Below are 20,900 nucleotides of genomic sequence, written 5' to 3' on the forward strand. Positions count from 1 at the left end.
CAGCCCCACTAGTCATATGCCCTCTGGCCCCTGATTATACAAACTACTTCCTCCTATAACTACTACTGTCTTCTTGGAATTTCATTGGTTACATTTATGATTGGCAAATCATTGATATAATTTATCACGCAAAAAAGCTAAACATTCACTGGTTCTAGATCCTCAAATGTGAGGATTGGCTAGTTATCTATGTTTTACACCTGTTTTTATAAACTGAATATATTTGGAATTTGGCCTGCGGTTGAATTAAAAAAAAAAAAAAAGCAAATTTAAGGTGTATCCTTGGGTTCTGGGAAATTACAGTGACATTTTTCACTTTTTTTTTGACATTTAACAGAATGATTCATGAGCACTTTTTTGATACCTTACTTAGCAAAGTATTGCATGTTTTTCTACACAGCCCATTTTTAAGACACAAGACAAGACTAGGAGTTTAAAGCCATGCTAGCAGCTAGCAACAATGTAAGGATTTGCTTCTATTCTTTGTTTTATATCCTTAGACATTGAATATACTTGTGTTCTGGGCAGTTGATTGGTCCTTTTTTCTCCCATTTTCTGACATTTAGAGACTGAATTAATACTGAAAATAATCCTAAATTATAAAGAGATCGAGCGCCTTTAAGTAATTGGCACTCCGGGGCAGTTCCTCAAATTGAGCATACATAAATTTGAGCATTACACATTTATACATTTGAGCAAAATGTATGAAGTGTAAATCATGGCTTCATATCAAAAGGGTAAATTCCTTTATTTGAAATAAAACAAAGATTTAGTGCCAGATGATGGGGAAAATCCTCTTGATGTGTTGTAAGAAAGTGTCATTAAGCCTTGTGTCCCATTCAAGAGCCGGGATCTCTTCTCAGCAGTAACTCCTGTGATACAAACCATGGGGAGCCAAGGTTATAATAAATGATTGCTGAGACCCCACATGGAGTGATGTTCTCCTGCCCACACACTCCTGCCACCACCCAGAAGTCTTCAAGCATGTCCGTGCATAGAAAACCCTTAGCCTGCTCAGTGTGCAGGAGGAGACACAGTATTGTCTTACTTCCCAGAATCAGCCTGCATAAGCCCTCTGACTCATATGGGGTGGCCACAAAGCAGCCTTGGCTAGCATTCATCAGACAGGACACCCCTGCCGCTGACCTTTTAAAAAGAGTAAGTCACCTAAATATCCGTGGCTCACTAATCACCTTTCACTTCCTGCCCATGTTGCAATTCAGACAGCCTACTGGGTATTATGACTAGCTTGCCGTCTGTTCATGATATAAGGCCTATATGAATTACATGTGATCTCATCAACACTGCAGATTTGTGTTGTTTATGTTTATTATGGATACAGCGTTTAGAGGCCTACATTATCAGCCTGTGTCAGCAAGTTAGCAGTACATGAACTGTATTTGTGAAACACCTTTTCTAGGTGTCCATCGGCTTTAATTAACTTCCATAAGATATGAGTATCAATTACCAGATTCTCGAAAGTTGCTTTGTTTCAGAAAAGAAGCAGTTTCACAGTTGTTCCGAATGAAAATCTGTGCTCTTGTGGCCTCTGGGGGACCAGGGTGATCTGATCTTTTCCATGACCTCCCATCACTGTAGTGCCTTGACTCCATTGATCAAACTCTCACAGCTGTCTTGGCTTCTCAACCTACCGCTCTCTGTGATTCTCTTTATGGATTGTCTATTTTGGCATCCAGTGGTTTTTGCAGACAAGCTGTGCTGGAGAATGGAAACCCAGTGAGCCCAACAGGCATGTTGCAAAGTTTACAGTTTGACCTCTGAAATGGCGATTTCTTTGGGACTCCACAAGAGTGATGTCAGACATGAGGTCATACTGCTCAGGCCAGCAGTCAGCTGCAGAACAAGCCTTCCACTTCTCTAGACTGAAGAGGCTGGGGTTGAGCTGGGGTGGGGGTGAGGGGGGGTTCCTTCAGAAACCTGCGGCTGCACTGTTTACTTGGTTGGAAAGTGATGTAACAGAGCTGAAAGAGGTTTACATGCATATACGTGCCTGGCTGCATAGTCTCTGGATGTTATTCCTGTTCAGTCATTCCAGCAAAAACAAAATTGCTGTGTGTGGTTTGAGGAGATCGCCTCTGCTTTGTCTGGATCAAACAATTCCCCACAACCCTTGTCTGAAATCCCATCCTCTGCTGTCATCTTTTTAATTAACTTCCTCTGTCATTTCAGCACAGTCCTCATACTGTGACAAAGCCAGTAGAACATTGGTCCGAATGGTGATGTTATCCATTTTTTTTCACGATGAAGTGCTTCACAGTGCTTGAGGCACTTGTGGATGTGCAAAGAATTCTAGGTTTGTCTTATGATTTACTTCACAAATGATCTAGTTGAGAGACAGACAGTCTTCTCTCAGAGGACGTGTGGCAGTGGAGCAACAAGAGTGATTGGCGATTAGCATTTGATCTTCAACAAGCGGGGCCGTCACATTGCCCGACTGCCAAGATGTGTGTGGAGAATTGGGCTGGCGATGAGTGGGCACCGCAAGCCTGGCATCACGCTGGGCAGAGGGGCGAAGCAGATGGGCCATCTGGCGACTTGCTGGCACAGGACAGGGGCTGTTCAGTTCCCATGTGTGCATGTTTGTGTTTGTGTGTGCGTAGCTTCAATAGACCGGGCAACATGGGGTTAGGAGGCCACCTGTTTTGTGGCTGTTCCTCATCTCTTTCATGTGTGGTCAGCAGCACCATACTAGCACAGCCTCAGAAAGAGCTTTGCTGTGACATATCATACCTCCTTCCCACTGCTATTCACACTCTGCTATCTCATATCAGTTGTAGAAAATAGATTGTATTTATTTGGTACATTGCAGTTCTTTATCATTTTGCCCTGATATACCTTTTTACACATTTAGTGCTCATATTGTGATGTGTTTAGAACACCCTGTTCTCAGAAAGTGGTCACGCTTGAAACACTTTTACTCAGGCTTCATATTTATGCTTTGAAGTTTTAGCTTTCCAGTCATTTAGCTGTTGTGATTGTGCCACTGACAGCAGTGTACTGTTTGTTCCCATGTTCAAACTCTGCTGGCATCCTCTGTCCCTCCCTCTCAGGCTGTAAATTGCTCCAGTGGCCATCTTTATTGCTTTTATGAAAAGTATTCTGGCTGACACAAAGAGAAACTCTTTGTGTCTCTGCAGACAGGCTCGAGTGTTTGTCTGTGCTAAATGTTTGGGATAAAAGACACATACTGTACGCAGTGGTTCAGGTTTTAAAAACACAAAAATGCATACACTGGGGATAGCCAGCCAACAAAAAGAAAATGAAGTTTCAAGAAAAATATCTAGGGAGTGTTGCCATCAATCTCTCTGGAGGCTCTTTACTATATTTCTAAAGAGCTAGTGCTGGAATTTGTTGATGGCCAGACTCCCACAAACTAATTCTACAAGGAGAGATTTGTATACCCTCAATCCTTTTCTTTCTATTATTCTTTTCTATTCTATCATTTTTTTCTATTATGTATCATGTATATTATGTATCTCCCCTTAACATTGATGTGTTACATCCATACTTACTCCCATTGTATCAAATGTTGGCCCTTTCATTGGTGCTTTAACACTGTGAGAGTGTGAGACTCAAGCCACTGACAACAGAAGCTATGATTCTGTTTTGTCTGTGTGTAGCAACCAGCAGTCAGTAGGAGCTAATGCTCAGATTTTCTCAGACGTAACAACCTGTTGTTGGTGCTCTCATACTTCCTCTTACATGAGTTATGATCAGATGTAAATAGTCTGTTTTTTCACCTTTTGTTCCTTTGTTTTGCATATGCACCCTTTGAAAAACAAAATTGAACATTCCTCCTCTTACAAATTAAAATTTAAATCCATAGGCAATAAAAGCTACCCTTGCTCATTTAATACATTCAGGGGTTTTGACCAAATACCAGCCTTATTTGGTCTGGTATGACTGGTAGCTATCGTTGGTGGTTAAAGTTAGCAAACTTTGGATAGATATTGCTGTACAACTGACTGGGAATTCTCTGATTTGTTGACTTTTCTATACTTGTGCTACTGTTACACTACATTTTAGCCTTACCCATTATCCCATAATTGTCACTTGTGGCCACAGTTGCTGTTCAGCAAAATATAGTTAGGCTCGCTTTAAATAGATCTTAAATTTAGCTCCATGAATAAACTCTTTTTTTGGTTTTCTGAAATTTGCAGCCTTACATGGCTTTCTCATTGATGCTGTTTGGGGGAACACACCAGCTCATAAACACCGCACATATTTTAATATTTCAACATACAGTACTGCAGCTGTTTCTCTAGTTCCTGTTCCTCTTTTGCTAAGCCTGCATTTGAAGAAAAAAACTCATTTTTTTCTACAGCATTTGTGAAATATCTGCTAGTAACCTATTACAGGATGAGGCATTCATCTTTAAGAAAAATCAACAATTCCATGGGCATGCAACATGAAATGATGGTTTAGTATATGTAAACAATCTGAAATGGATTATGAGAAGTGTTTTACTCTGCATAACAGCTGTATTTTCTCCTCTGTGCTTCACTTACTATCATCAGTGGAATAAAAAACTGTCAGACGTAAAAAGGCTCTATTATGGGATGTGACAACCACTTTTCTGCTTTGCGCTCACCAATGTAATGCATAAAGAAAGCTCTGGCCTTGTCTTTGAAGTGCTCATGGTCTTTACCAGAGCAGGTGGTTAGGCAAACACTCACTCCTGCCTCGCTGCTGCACTATGAGATCTCAAATGCACGAGGCTCCTCCATCATCAAATGCAGAGAAATCCGTCCATGGCTGCTGGCTTGTGGTTCTCAGTGTGGCAGTAAAGAGACATCAGGGCATTCACAGGATTTAGATGGATTGAGCTGGCTGCTCTTGGCTGCTGTGTTGTTATTTGTCTGCCAGGAGTTTTCAAAAAAGGATATGTCAACCTCACGAGACCAACCTGGTTAAATAAAGATTAAATAAATAAAAGAAGTGGGGACATCGATGTGAGGGGAAAAAAAGCTTTGTGTAGAAACTACCACCTGCGTCCTGTTTTGTCATTGTTTTTGTGCAATCACAGAAATATTATGTGCACCAAGCTGAAGGAAAATGGCGCAGTTCTTGGATGTTGAAAACGTGTGGGTTTTGTTTTTTTCTCAGGGTGAAGTCTTCGCTTGCAGAGAGAAGTTGAGCTCTGTGCTCGAGTTCAACAGGGCCACTTCCTGATGATGACAGTAAACATGGGTGAGTAGTATTCGAAAGCAGGTTGCTGTACAATACATACATACAGAAACGTGCCCGATTACTGGGAAACACACAAACATACACACCTCTCACACTTCCTCTGGCAGGAACAATACGGAGAAAAAATAAAACATGCACGATAGAAGATAAGTGTGAGGTGGCTGTTAACAGCTCCAGATGGCCTGTGTTGTAAACTCTTACACCCTTCATTCCTGTTTGTAGAAATGTTTTTCCTGATTTATTTATTTATTTATTTATTTTTGGACAAGGAAACTACTTTTTGCACACAGGGAAGTTATAGCTGTGCACATAACTCCCTTGAACATTAAAGTATACATGATTCCAGTGAAGCATGTTTGTATATTCACACCTACTAGGCCTGTGAACACATATGAACTCCTACATATATGCAAAAAACAGTCTCTTACACACACACACACACACACACACACACACACACACACACACACACACACACACACACACACAAAACACACACACAAAAACACACACTTTGTAGCTTCCTACTTTTATTCACAGATGTACTTCTTGTCCTTTTTTTCACAGATGACGGTCTCCAAAATGGACCCGGACAGCACAGGAACTCACAAGGTAGACCCTGATTCTCTCAAATGAAACACGAGCACTGCTTAAAGGACTAGCTTAGCTTGGCTCTGTCAAACATTCAAAAATACACTAACTGACAGTTAGCAAGCTGGCTAGCTTGGAGAATTTTTTTTTTTTTCTCCAGTAATTTTTTATAGTATGAAATTTAAAGTCTTGAGAAGAAAATGCCAGGGGGAGGAAAACATCCCAGTACAGAAAAAAAAAGAAAGAAGTTGAAAACACTGTTGTAATTGACTAACAGTAGTGCGTTCCCAGCCCGTTTGCTTGTTAGCCAATAGTTTGTAGCTACAGCTGTAGGTTAGTCACCAAGCCTCTATCACCGGCTATTTTGTTTGAGGACGGCTGGATAAACTTTCTAAAAGGTCCTGTAAGGGAGCTTTATAGGTGTTGGTAGAGGTATTTTTTGACTTTTGAGCACATTTCTCAAAATGTTAAACAGTTCCTTTTTATTTAGTTATACACAGAGCCCTTTTTAAGATCTCATTACATTCCCATTACATTATAGTGGTAATATAAGCATACCCAGGCTGAGAGAAGGAATGTCACAGCCTTCAGATATTAAATGGAAATGTTTGCAGACATTCCCCAATGAACAGACTTTGAGCATAGACCTTGTACAAAGATTAATTGTGCAACGATTTTCACACAGCCGTATAACAGAGTTATTATTCTGTGGTTTAAGCATTACACCCATTCGGTGTTAAATTAGCTGTATCACAGTTTCGACAAACAGCAAGGTGTGTGAGAGTTCAGAGCGTCCCTTGGTTAGTATAGCTGGTGTTTGTGTAGCTTAGTGTGAGTGTGTGTCTCGTGTCAGAGCTCAGCCCGTGCTGCTGTAGAGTGAGGACAAGTTTGGCTCCAGCTGCTAATCCTGCCGGATGCCTTTGCCATGATGTGTCTCTCCGCACCAGGAAATCCCCTCAATGTCTTCATTCAGGCAGCCTGCCTCACACACACACAGTCACTGCCTCACTGGCTCTTATGCACATTTTGTCAGCTTGCAGCACTAGCCTCTTAAAACCAGTGCCATTTTTTAAACACTGCCAGGACTACAGAATATGCCTGCATCTTCAGCTCCAAACTATTGTAGCTGTTCTGGTTGCTGAGAAAGTGAGACTGTCTTCTTGAGCAATAGTTGCAGCTCCTTTTATATAAACTATCCTAGACTGGAGTTCCTGCTTCATTTCACCCACTGCCACTTTCACAGTTCTCAGCTTTAGCCTGAGAAAAAAAGAAAGATGCAGAGTGATGATGCAAGGCCCAGCAATCGGCCTCCATTGTGTAATGTTGCTCGCTCTGCTTAGCTTCCTGGAATTCCCCCTTTTCTTATGCTAGTCACATTTTACCCAAGACACAACAAGAAGCACAGGAAATAAAGTGCAGGTATCCGATCCTATCCACATTCCAGAAGAAATTATCAGCCAGTCTGGGTCACGTTAACCTGAGGTTCATGTAGTTGGTGTGTGAGGCTGTGTGTGTTTGGTTGGTGTGTGAGCTGGTTGCTTTTCACTGTGCTGGTGGTTAGCCTTGGCTGGTCTTGGCCTGGCAGCGGCTGTGGACCAGGCCTAAGTGATGTAATACCTTCACTTTTAGGCAGCCAATACACCACCACGCATTTCTCACACTCTCATTGCCCCATTCGCCAGCCTACAGCCAGCACAGGCCTCAAACACACTTAGAGACATCCACCCACAGATAAACACACATGCAGGACTCTGTTGTTTGTTTTGTATCCTTGACTGCGAGTCCACAGGGTAGTCTGGAGCTCTGAGCCTGTAGAGGCAGGACTGAATCAACACTTGTCACCAGAGACAGAGGCAGTGATAATGACAAATAAAGATGGAGGTAGTGTTTGCAAGAGTTGTTTTTGGGTTTGATTATGAGATTATTTTTTGCAGAATGATCCAACATGTTTAGCTGCCTTAAATAAAATTAGCATCAGCTTTACTATTGGGTGTTTCGTTTTTATCTCCCAAGTATTGCTGAAGTTGATTAGTTAGTTGATCAGCAGAAAATCATTGGTAGAAAGTAACTAAGTACATTTACTCAAAGACTGTATCTAAGTAGACTTATGAGGTACTTGTGCTGTATGTGAGTTTTTCCATTTCATGTTGCTTTTTACTTTTACTCTACTACAATTCATAGAGGAATATTGCACTTTTTACTCTATTACATGTATTTGATGTCTTTAGGTATTAGTTACTTTACAGATTATACATAAAACAGTTAAAAAAAAAACTTACATGGGCCAATTTTCTGCATGAGTACTTTTAATACTTTAAGTACATTTTGCTAATTATACTTGTAACTTAAGTGACACTTTCAATGTGGTAGTTGTAATGGAGTATTTTATATTTGAGTATTGAGATATGTCAGTATTGCAACATTTACCTAAGTAAAGGAATTCGAATACTTCCTCCACTACTGTGGAAGGTTTATCTACATCAAGTTTGATAATCGTTAAACAAATTTATGAAGTAAAAATTCCAAATATATTTTGCTTGTTAAATGACTTCTTTTGCTTTTCTTTGTTTTATATAATTGTAAATTGAACATTTTATTGGTTATGAACGTGATTATAGTATGTCACTTTGGGCTCTGGAATCTATATGGAGTTTTTTCTCTGTTTTTGGACATTTAGACATTTATATTTATCAGCAGTTATGAATCTGTTGATTTTATGTTTGTTTTTATTTTGTTTTGTTTGTCAATCAAAAGAAATAATCCTGCACACTTTTCTCTATCTTGTATATACATTACAAAAGATGAGTGTTGATTATTTTGGGTGTGGTCATGGAGAATGCTCTTTAACCTCATGTCTGTCTTTGACTGATTCAATCAAAAATCCATTAATTGCCTGATGTGGAATAACACGGCTAGCCCAGCTCCGTATTCAGAACAGAGACTGTGACTCAGTTCCTTCCTGTTCGGAGAGGACAGGCCTGGTTGAGCAATTAGTCATCCACCACTGCTGACAGCTTACTATATATTATAACTATCCGGGGCCTCCTCTGTGAGTCCCAACACAGAGTTTCAGTTTGGTACAGTATGTAACCCATGTCTGATGATGGGACATTTTTTGGTTTTGCCTGTGGAGGTATATGGTTTTTTTTTTACATACGTACGTGTGATTTCATTTTTCTCTCTTGTGTTCTGTCTGTCTTATCTCTTAAAAAAGCCAAGGGAGGAAGACTCCAGAAGTGCCTCACTTGTCTCACAATCACCTGGTCTTATCACAATCCAACAACCCACCCATGCTGTAAACTTGTTACTGCATAAAGGACTTAGGCACATTCGTAACATGACAGGAAATACGTATTGGATTTCTCTAATTATACTGAATTTTCAGTCACTTTGGTGCCTTGACATAATAAACCATCCAATATGTTGCCTGATTTGTCTTCATTCATTTCCAGAATATCAGTCCTTTCCTCGCTCTGTTTTTACTGTTTGCACTATGGGCAGAGATTTTGTGGGTGTAACTTTCCTTATCGCTCTGCCTTATTTAGATTCTCTGTAAGTGGAGGGTGTGTGCAGGTCAGTGGACAGGGGATATATGTCATTCCTCACTTCACTCCTGCTGCTGTATTGGGTTTGCACACGAGACGTCCACCTCTGTCCAGCTGTTGATGTGGTTTTTCACTTTACATTAGCTTGCTGACTGGGCCAGAGTGAAAATTTGTGGTCGCCAAGAGAGCTGGAAGAGAAAAATATTTTTAGATGGAAAAACAGAAAGTTGGTAAAGGTTGAGTCAGGAGAATTATATTGGATTTAAATGTTCAGTTCATCCAAATTTAAAAAAAAACCAAAAAAAAAAAAACCAAAAACATTATCTCGCTGAACCCTAGTGGTGTCTGGCCATGCAGATAGTTTTGGTTTTATGTGCCCAGGTTTTGAGACGTCTATCTCTGAGGTGTCTGTCTTTCTCTACCCCAATACAATGTAGGTGAATGAAATTTGTTTGTAGTGTTTTCAGCGTACAGAAATGACAGGGAGAATTTGCTCTATAAATTGAACACTGCTGTTTGTGATGTCCCTTACATTTTCAGATTTATTTAATTTATATATATTTATGAACATTGTGCAGATGTCCATCCAGGTGTGCAACAGCTGAAATAAGCCAATTTCAGACATATTTTTCAGAGCTTATTGAAAGGTCTTCAGGAAAATAATGGAAAACACAAACCTAAATAGAAACACATAAGGCATATATTGTGGAAAACACACTTCATTATTATTTTGCTGGAAATGATTGACCTTTAAAGATTTATTCAATTGCATTACTTCATTTGGGAATGCTAGTAGTATGCATACCTACTGATGCATACCATTGTGTTGTATGCAGATTTTGAATTTTGGAAAAAGACTGGTGGTGGATCTGGAATTGGAATTGGCAGATGTCCTGAGTTGAGGTATCGTGAAAGAACAAGTCAGATCGGTGCTTCCCTAATTTGGATGTGTAAATTGATGTTTGTGTGTGTGCTGTGACCCCTGGGTGAACCCAATGGACCTTCCCAATGTCGGCAAACAGCTGGCCACAAGAGTCGTGCAGTGGGAACAAGATCAATTGGCATCTCAGACCCCATCTGCTCCCTGTACTACTAACACACTTGCTATGTGAATGACATTCCCAGTGGTCTTTCATATACACAGATCCTTTTCATTTGGAAGAATGTGGTCTTTCCTGCAGGTGCTGTTTTTTGTTTGAGCGTGGTACACATTGTGTGTGTGTGTGTGTGTGTGTGTATCTTTTATAATGAATGCACCCGGAGCTTCTCTAAAAGGTAGGCAGGAGCTGAGGTCAGCAACCTCTTCTTTATATTGTAATCACTGCACTGAGATAATTGTTTCTATTAAATTCTCTTGATATGGTAATGTCTGACATTCTCATCTGCATGATTGCTCCTTTTAGACATGAGAGTGTGTGTTGGTGCATGTGTGTGTGGCAGTAAGTGTGAAGTGAGACGAGAGAAGTGAGAAATTGAGAACCATCTAGATGCTGAGCAAGGTTTTAATGAACACCATACACTGATTAGCCACAAGATTTAAACCAGGTACCGGTTTTACTGCTGTGGTGGAATGGTGTAGACTTGACACTTTTTTCCACTTTAAGGAGTAAATTCTGAATTTGAAACACACATGACTGGCTCTTGTTTAGCCTGATTTCTCCATTAAACGCAATAATCGCTGTTCATGTCTAATCCTACAGCCACTTTCATTCAGCATCTGCCAGTGTTTGGCAAAAGAAAAGATGAATCTTTGTCTGATTACAGGGGACCACATTTCAACTAAAGAAGTATTTCCTGAAACCTCTCCATTGATGCAAAATGAAATGAAAAGTGCTTAACTACTGACCTCCAGGCTTCAGTCTCGCGACCACATTGCCCCGTGCAACAAGCGCTCATAGAAGTGCATGCTGCATTTTTAAACACTTTTGCTCTTCACAGCTTTTGTATGCAGAGCATTAAGGAACTCAAACTCAAACAGTTTTATCCACAGCATGAGAACTTCTCACACCTAAATAGTGATAAGGATCAGGAAAGACAAAGATTTGGCATGGTACAGAGAAAATTATTTTCTAGGTATCTTCTCTTTTCATAAAGAATATATTCTTATGCTTAAGTAAGAGAGAATGAAATGGATTATTTCCATTAGTGGAAACTCCAAATATGGCATCAGAACGGGAACGACTACACCAGGTGTTGCCTCATTGCCTAGTCTGAGCCAACAAAAGCTCGAATGCAGGCTACATGACAAATGATTAAACCAGACTTAACTTCCTAGGCCATTATCACTCATCCTTTACACTAAATGTCAATAAAAATTAACATGGGTAGCTTGTGTCACCATATAATGCAAGTTTATACAGCTATAGGTCATCAAACAGTTGAAATAAATCTGCTTCAGTTCCTTTATTTAACCTCAAATGGAGTGAGATTGGGTGCACATAACTGATGTGTGCCTTCTGTCTTTAGACGATGAAGAGGCGCTAAACTCCATCATGAAGGACCTGGCAGCCCTGGGTCGCTGCTACACCCAGCACAACAAACCCAAGAACAGAACCTTACTCTACAAACAGGTACAAGTGATGTCTTCTCCTGTATCAATTCAAAATCAACTTGAAAGCACTGATATTTGAGAATTTTAAGTATATTATTTGGAAAAATTATAAAACTTAAATTCACAAAATTCACTGGCAAAGAATGGTTAACAGTCTTCTGATGTCTATTGTCTATTAAATGGCCACAGTAGAGCAGTGTAGAAATGTTGAAAATAATAATTAGACACATTTTGGCACATTTTGACACATTCTCCTTCATGGATTTTGTACACTAAAAACTTCAGTGCTTCCAGGATTTAATTCCTCCCAATCACCTTGTGCCACTTTCAGAAGTCGTTTACTCGTGCATTTGTTTCTTCTCTGTGGAATGATAATTGGCAAATCCTCTTAAAGTAACTATGTTTATGACAAGACATAAACAAACAGTGAGGAGCACAGAGTTTCCGCTCAGAGTGCTGCTGTCCTCTGTGAGTTAGCTGCTTTTTACACAGTAGCCTACACTGATATGATGTCAGAGTAGGTTTTATCACCATGACCTCATGCAGACTTGCAGGCTCCTCCAGATTCCTGCTCCCTTGGGTAATAACATTATAAATAGAAAACTTAGGTTTTGTTATGCCATCCTTGGAGTCACGTTGGAGGATAACATTGCCTTTGTATTGCAGAGCAAAATTCAGCATCAGCAATACGAAACATGTATCATTATAATGCTTTTTGTCACTGAAATTCTTTTTCTATATTATCGCTTTCATTTATTTAGCAGCCCATATCCCACATACAGTGGCATGAAAAAGTTTGCCCCCCCCCCGGTCAAAATTTCTGTGAATAGTTAAGTAAGTAGAAAATGATAAGATCTCCAAAAGGAATAATGTTAAAGATGAAACATTCTTTTCAACATTTTAAGCAAGATTGGTGTATTATTTTTGTTTTGTACATGTTAAGAGTGAAAAAAGGAAAGTAACATAGTACAAATGTATGGGCACCCCATGAGATTTGGTCTCTGATAACTTTTACCAAGACCTTAATTGGCTTTTTTTTTGGCTGCTTTCTTGTGCTCACAGTCAAGAGAGAGAAGCCAAGTGAATTCAAAAAAAAGCAAATAATACTCCTCCTGACTCCTCAAACCTTTTCAAAAGGCCATGGGCCAGGAGCTCCTCCTCACTCTGACTGAAAAAAAAAAAAAAAAATTAAAAAACATTGAGAAACAGACAAGAAGATAACAAAGTGTTTTCGGGTAGCTGTTTCCTCAGTTCGCAATGTAAATAAGAAATTGCAGCTAACAGGAACGGAGGAGGTCAAGTTGAGGTCTGGAAGACCATGAAAACTTTCAGAGGCAACTGCTTGTAGGATTGTTAGATAGACAAATCAAAACCCCGTTTGACTAAGAAATACCTTCAGGAAGATTTAGAAGGCTCTGGAATGGTGGTGCACTGTCCTACTGTTCGCAAATATGACCTTCATGCACAAATAGGACCTACCTGCACATCAGACATCAGAAGAAAACCTTTCCAGCATCGTGAACACAAAATTCACCATCAGACGTTTGTAACATCAGGAGAATTTAAACAATCCTGATGCATTTTGGAAACAAGTCCTTTGGACTAATATAGTTAAAATGGAACTATTTGGCCACAATGAGCAAAGTTATGTTTGGAGAAAAAAGGTGCAGAATTTTATGAAATTCACACCTCTCCAAATGTTAAGCTTGGGGGTGTATCAATCATGCTTTGGGCTTGTGTTGCACAGGCACAGAGAACATTTCACTGGTAGAGGGAAGAATGGTTTTATTTAAATAGCAGCAAATTCGGGGAGCAACCATCACATCCTCTGTAAAAAAAGCTGAAGATGAAAAGAGGATGGCTTCTACAATAGGATCCTGACCCTAAACACACCTCCACATCCACAATGGACCACCTCAAGAGGCGCTAGCTGAAGGTTTGGCCATGGCCCTCACAGTCCCCTGACCTAAACACCATCGAAAATCTGTGATAGACCTCAAAAGAGCAGCGCATGCAAGACGACCTGAGAATCATACAGAACTAAGAGTCCTTTGCAGGGAAGATTTGGTGAAAATCCCCCAAAAAAGACTACAAAGACTAGAAATTACTGACCATGCAGGGTGCCCAATCTTTGGTTTCGGGCCATTTTTCTTTTTTGCTATATTGAAACTGTAAAAGATGGAAATAAAAAAGTTATCTTGCTTAAAATATTAAAGACGTGTCATCCTGAACTTTATGCCTTTTGGAAATCAGGTCATCTTTTACTGCTTTAGATATTCACCGTAGCAGAAATTTTGACCATGGGTGCCCAAAATTTTTCATGCCACTGTACAACCATGAATCATTTTAACTTTCCCCTGCCATAACTCCCCTCTGTTGTTATTTTTCCTCTCAACAGGATTTAAGAGTCAAGCTGGAGCATGAGAGAGAAAAACGGTATGTTGGAACCTCCGTATTTTTTTTTCTGCTCCTCTGTTCAAGCCTTAACTCTTCAGTTCGGATCCTTTTTGTTATGCTTTGCCGTGCCTGGGATTTTGGTGTCTAGGGCAAATCACAGTTACATGCCAGAGTAGCATAAAAAGAGGGAAAATTCCTATTTTGACATTTAGCTGAGGCCTTATGTTTCAGACTCGGACGGGCTTTTTGAAAGGGCGAAAAAAGAGGGGGTCTGAGAGAGGGAATGAGCAAAACGACAGAGGGGGTGCCAAGTTTTCCAGTTTAGTGTCCAGTCTTTCAGGCACACCCCAAATTAATTCTTCCTCTTCTGTGTTTTCTTGTGCTTTCCCTCGGTCCTCTACATCCTTCACCCTGCATTCATCTGTTCTCCCTTACTCAAGTAAGGGAGTTACTCAAGAGGCAGAGCATGGTTGCACTAACTCTGTCTGGAAACAGTCTTACAAGCAGTTTTTCCACCAAGGTGCCTTACAGTTTGTTTACCACATTGGAGCAGTTTGAAAGTGATGCGCCAAATATAAATAACAGCTCTTTTGAACAGGCGATGCTTTATTTGGTGCTGAGCTTCATTTTGTCTACGCTAGGATTACAGTTCCATCACTCCATGTATGGATGCTGTATGAATCTCAGGTCCTTGTCTGGCCTTTAGCTTTGCATCCTGGGAGAGGCCGAAGTTCACAGACAGACTTTGTCACAATGAAACCCTCATTTGACAACCTACAGAAAGAATGAACTCCAAACAAATCCTTACGGGGGAAAATGACAAACACAGTGTACTGTTACACTGAGGGAGACTGACCAGAACCTACTAGAATAATTGCTTTGATTCATCAGACTATAGACCAGAAGAACAGGCATTGGTTCAGTGAGGCTTAGAGCTACAGAAGTGAGAAAGAGAAAGGAAATGGCACGGTTTTTTCAGCAGAATATAGCTTCACACTGGGCCTCTCCACTTGTTCACAGCTCTAATTGGCTACTGCTGAAGAAGGGACTAGTTTTTCATGTTCCTGTCTCTCTGCGTTTCTTCCCCGCACACTGTACTGCTCTCTTGGAACAGGCAGACAACAGCTTGTTCCGAAGACACCATTCATAGATTTGAAAAAAAGATTTTTTTCATTTTTTTATTCGCTCTGTCAATTCACAGTGTCTCTGTCTCCCCTCTCTTCACTTGTCATGTTGTTAGTTAGCTAGCACCATGTTAGGCTTGTCTGAGTTCTGACCTCTTTCACTTTGATTTAGGGGCTGTTTTGGAAATCAGTAGGATATCTTGAGTTTGTTATCTCTCGGGGTAAAATAATACGTCATTGTAACATTAGCATGGCTTGCATATATATTTATTTAAAGTAGCTATTATCGATACTTTTATGTTAACAATTACATTACTGTGTAAATGCAAAGTGTCACTTGTAGTGACGAACACAACGAATTATCACCAGACTCTGCAGTTACTCTTAGTGTTACAGAGCATTTTAGCCTCTTTCAGTTCATTGTTTTGGTTTTCCAGTCCACTATACTGTTTTGGTTTACTCTCACCACTAGCAGAAAATCTCTGATAAAGCAGAATGTACGCTTCCTGGCCAGCACCAAACAGCAGTAAGACAACATTGGCGACTAGTTTGTGAACATAGTGGAGCATTTAGCAGCTAAAGAACCAGATATTTTTCAAAGACAGAACTAAAAGGAGAGGGGATATTGGATTTACATTTGTCAGGTGGACAGAAATATGACTCCAAATGAATGCTAATGTTGCTCTGTATCTTTGCTAGCAAGTTAGCCATATCAACTTAAAATGGCATAATTACCTGTGTTGTGTTTAAAAAAAAAAAATCTAAAAAAAAATCAGTTATTGCACATTTAATGTTTACATTTCTAGGGATAATTACATAGCATTTACCAAGGCCACATAACATAGTATTTATAGTCTGACCTAGTTAGCATCTTCTGTCTCTAAATGGGCCTAAACACAACCGGTAATACAATAAAAATCCCATAAAAACCTAATGAAAGGTAACTGAACAACTTTCTTTTGAGCCCTCCTCAAAACTGTTTCAACTTTAGATATGGAGGAAGAACCTCCTTCACCTGATTATGACCGCACTTCTGAGTAAGTCTGATATTTTGAAATTTCCTTTCATTCTTGAGAACACAGTTGTGACATTTAATTGGCTTTTTATCAAAAAAAGCTGTACAGTTATAATCCAAGCTGAAGCACCAGTGTGAATTACATGTTCTATCTGATCAACGTCCTCAGCACCTGAGGTGTTACGAGTTCCTGAGTCAGGATAACCGTGTTGTTCACAATGGAATCAAATTGGATGGTCTCTCTTTTCATTGGCAAGCGCTGAAGGTTTGGGGCAGGAAATAGGAGCTATGTCTCTCTCTTCCCCTGGCTCTGCCTCAGGGTCTCCTGCCAAAAAGTGTAGGAACATAGCCAGACCTTTTTTCCTGGGTATATACGATTGTGATTGTATTCATGAGAGAAAAGGTAGGAGAAAGAGAGAGTATGCTGGGATGCGTGAAAGCATTCATTTTATTCTGCAAATCTGTGTGTTTTTCTGTAACTGAGTGTTTGTCCACATGCTTGCATGGAGGAAGGAAAGCCATATCTTTTGGAGCAGCATCCTCATACCCCTCCTCCTCCATATCCCTCCAGCTCTTTATCAGACACATCATCGCAGAGTATAAACAGAGACAGAGAGCGTTTAGTTGTGCCGCTGCTCGCCTCTGATCTGCAGACCTCCCTCTTCCCAGAATCCTCTCTTCAAATGAGCGAACCAGTGAGCAGTCATTAAGATAGGCAGAACTCTTGCCTCTGATGAGGAAATTATGGGATAAAAACAAATCCTTTATCAGGATACTATAAAGAGATGGTGGGCTGCAGATTCTTCAAAAGCAGAGTGTGAGGGGAGATAGATACAAAAGAAAGGAGAAGAAATGCCAGTGAGGATCTCTTTCTTTGTCTTTCCTTTATTTTCTCAGGCTCTGTCCTTTAGTTTCTCTGTCACAGTCTGTAAATATCTCCATGTCTCTGTATCTTTCACTCTGTCACTCTTTAAAAGAGGAGGGAAAGACACACATCCTGCTGCTTTTGCTGCTGCTCCAGATTTTTTCCCCTTTCCTCTCAGGAAGTTTCCCATCTGCCTTTGTGCTGGCTTAGTGGAGAGGCCCAGTGGTGTTGAAACAGTGTCTGATGCACACACTGATTGGGAAGCACACTCATGCATGTAGAGTTTTACAAACACACATGCATCCATATATACAAGCACTACAATCACTCGCTGATAAGCTCGGACTCGGACAGACAGACTAAGTTTGCACACTCAGTAATACACGTAGGCATACAGTAGATAAGACATTCATATACATCAGAGGGGTTTTCTCTTGTGCGTTCTGTTCTCATTGCATTGATTAATGCCCTGTTACCATCTTGGTTGCTCGGCTCACTCCTCTCCTTGACCCAGCTGAACTGTCTGTTTTTGCTCTTGTTACCATGGAAACGCTCATAAAATGGCTTAGAAAGAGACTTCTTACATGGTCATCTAATCTAAACATATGTTAATGAGATATTGTGCTGCAGAAAACCAGGAGAGCTACAAAAAATAGGAAAATATTGAGCTTCTCTTTTTTTCTACCCCTCCTTTTTACTCTACTTTGTCACATTATTGTGAGCATGTTGATAAAATTATGAATAACTACTAAACTATAAACAGGTATGGTGGCCAGTCAGCTGCTTATGCGAAGTTGAACTTCTGAGTCTGATCTCACGAAGGTTTCAGCTAAACACGAGATTAGCTTCTTTCGTTAACCTCTGACCCTGCTGTCCTTCTCTGCTTCCCAGAATCATCCCCTTCCAGAGGCCGCTGAAGATCAAGGAGCTGCTGCAGAAAGTGACCGAGGCCTTTGGCCAGCAGATGGACATGTTTTTTATGGAGAAAGAGGTAAAAGTACAACTGCCGAAGTTCCTTGACTGCTGTTATGGATCTGAATTAGAATGGCACAAGTGATATGAAACTTCAAAGTAGCTAATTTTTTATCCAGGTTCTACTGCAACATGTGTGCATCCTTTAAGATATATTAAATTGTGCATTGTTTTGCATTTTTGAGTATTTCCATCAAAATCACTAAAGTTAGATTAATGAGAGTTTCACATGACAACAACAGCAGTATCTGAGGTATGTCATGCATGCACTGATGCATTCGCATGCCGTCGTTATGGAACATTGGGGAATGAAAGGTCATGTGCGGTATGTTTTCTTGTCCTTTAAGCTGCTGCTGCCCCTGAAGACCCAGGAGGACCTGGATCAGGCGGTGCTGACGTTGGGCTGCAGCTCAGGGACCAACGGGCTGCTCAGGATACTGCTCAAGACCCCCAAGAACAACCATGTGAGTCCCTAACAATGTGCACGATGCTAAGTGCATTTACAGGCAGAATTTACAGAGCAGCATTTGTACAGACACACACAACGTATGCCATGCTGTCATACAGAGATTCAGTCATTGAGCCCCGTCATTGCGAAAAGTTTATCCATAACAACCATGACAGGAGACAGCTGAAAGTTAGTCACTTACCGACAGTTTTTACTCAGCTGTATGAGGTAATTCTCTTTTTAAAACCATGTTACCTTTGAATTCGATCAACTTCATCAGAGCTACTGTTTGCTGAAATCAGTTACATAGAGGAAAAAAACTTCCTCCTCTGACATGATGATGTAATTTGACAATGATGTAATGCTGTCCTCACTTCCTCTTCTGATCAGTTTCTCTTTCTCCACTTTCTCCTACTTCCTATGTGTTTTCCCTTTATAGTACCTACAGGTGAACAGCAGGGACAAACAGAGCGAGATGAGATCATCGCGGTCACTGGGAGATTTGAAGGGCTCCCTGCTCAAGGGGTCGGAAAGGGTCCGCAAACACTCGACGGGTGAGCCGGCACGCAGAAACACACACAGAAATGCAGAGTCACAAGTGATCAGACCTATCAGAAGAGTTTTTTTTTTTTTTATTGAACAGGGTAGGAGGAAAGGGAGAGGAGGCAGCAAAGCAAAAAGCAAAGCCAAATCCTGCTGATGTCAAGGATTCTTGTCCACCTGCTAAAGCCTCAAGTGTGGCCTATCAGTGTGACTATATAACACAGAGTGATACCATTGTCATAAAAATGTTAATGGCAGGATGAGGAGCATGCTTTGTCTAAACAGAAAATCACAAATTAGACGTGAGAGTGACAACTTCTAATAGCCAGAGAAAGGACAGTTCAATGCAAGGACAAGTTTCTGCTCTTATACCAAGCAGCTCTCTGCCTGCATCATCACCTTGATTAATTAGAACTTTGATTCTGAAGTTGTTATAATAAAAGTAGAGATCTGTGAATATCAAATGCAGTTTGCTGAGAGTTAGTTGGAAAGAATTATACTATTACTCATAACTGTCTGGTCAATATAAAGTAACAGCCAGCGACCACTTAGCTTAGTTTAAGGATTATAAACAGGGGAAACAGCTGGCTTAGCTCTGTCCCAATAGTAACAAAATAGGCCCACCAGCAACTCTAAAATTCACTAATTAACACTTTAAAGTATATCTCATGTATTTCATTGGAAGAAAAATGTAAGGAAGTGTAAAAATGGCCTGTAGTGTTAAAGTGGGTCATGAGCTGGACTATTTTTTGTTTTTGTACAGATTAAATAAACAAAAAACATGATGTTGATTTGTGAGCTTTAGAGATGCTGGTAATCGGATATTTTAAACCATTGAAAAGAACCAAGCTAGCTGTTTCCACATGTTTCCAGATGTTTAGCTTAGCTAGCAAGCTTAGCTATTCAGCTGTAGCTTCATATTTAACCTAAGGATATGAGAGTGGTATCAATCCTCTCATCTAAGACTAGCAAGAGATCCCAAAATGTCACACCTTTATATTCCTATACCTATTCCTTTAAGACAGATAAAGGTCCTTTTCTTGTCATGTCACACTTCACGGCTAAATAACATGGCACCAGTTCTTTTGTCCCTCCTGGCTTGTTTGGTAACACAGTATGTGGGGTTATTTTTGCTCTGTGAAATACTGAGCTCTCCCCCGTCTCCCATGTCGGAAGCTTTTCAATTCTCTTATATCAGGTCTATCCAGAAAGGTCAACATTTCAGTCATATCTCAACCTCAGACACATGCAGAAACGAACAGCTCTCACTTCTATGTTGCATTTGCATTTTCACATCGCAGCTGAAAACACTTTATGATCGCTGTCAGCGCCAATCTTTCTCACATAGCTCCAGTAACATCAACGCTGTCACCATCCTGAGTCATATAAATTGTATAGAATTACCTGCTCTCTATCAATCCATCCGCCAGCTGCAAGTCAGAGGGAAGGAGAAGCTGAAAGACAGAAGTGAAGGGAGTGGTGGCAGATGAAAGGTGACAGGAGAGTGGTCACAGCGGATGGTTGAGTGAAGATATGATGTGAGCCCGGGTTCCCCAGTGACGTATAGCAGCAGGAGGAGAGGAGAGGGTGGAGAGAGTGAAAGAGGCAGAAAGAAACTGATCTGTTAAGAAAAAAAGA

At 40.4% G+C, this 20,900-nt stretch overlaps 1 protein-coding gene across 1 annotated transcript in view; it reads left to right on the forward strand.

Annotated features, from left to right (window-relative positions):
* Nucleotides 1–20,900, forward strand: part of map3k22 (mitogen-activated protein kinase kinase kinase 22) — a 38,480-nt gene that overhangs the window by 4,718 nt on the left and 12,862 nt on the right. Inside the window, 7 exon segments of the mRNA XM_040126601.1 lie at nt 5,128–5,211; nt 5,779–5,823; nt 11,814–11,917; nt 14,297–14,334; nt 18,191–18,290; nt 18,619–18,735; nt 19,159–19,273. Of these exon segments, the coding sequence (XP_039982535.1) occupies nt 5,193–5,211; nt 5,779–5,823; nt 11,814–11,917; nt 14,297–14,334; nt 18,191–18,290; nt 18,619–18,735; nt 19,159–19,273 (538 nt within the window). The 5' untranslated portion in view covers nt 5,128–5,192.

The sequence above is a fragment of the Xiphias gladius genome, chromosome 5 (assembly GCF_016859285.1).
Source record: "Xiphias gladius isolate SHS-SW01 ecotype Sanya breed wild chromosome 5, ASM1685928v1, whole genome shotgun sequence".
Classification (NCBI taxonomy): domain Eukaryota; kingdom Metazoa; phylum Chordata; class Actinopteri; order Istiophoriformes; family Xiphiidae; genus Xiphias; species Xiphias gladius.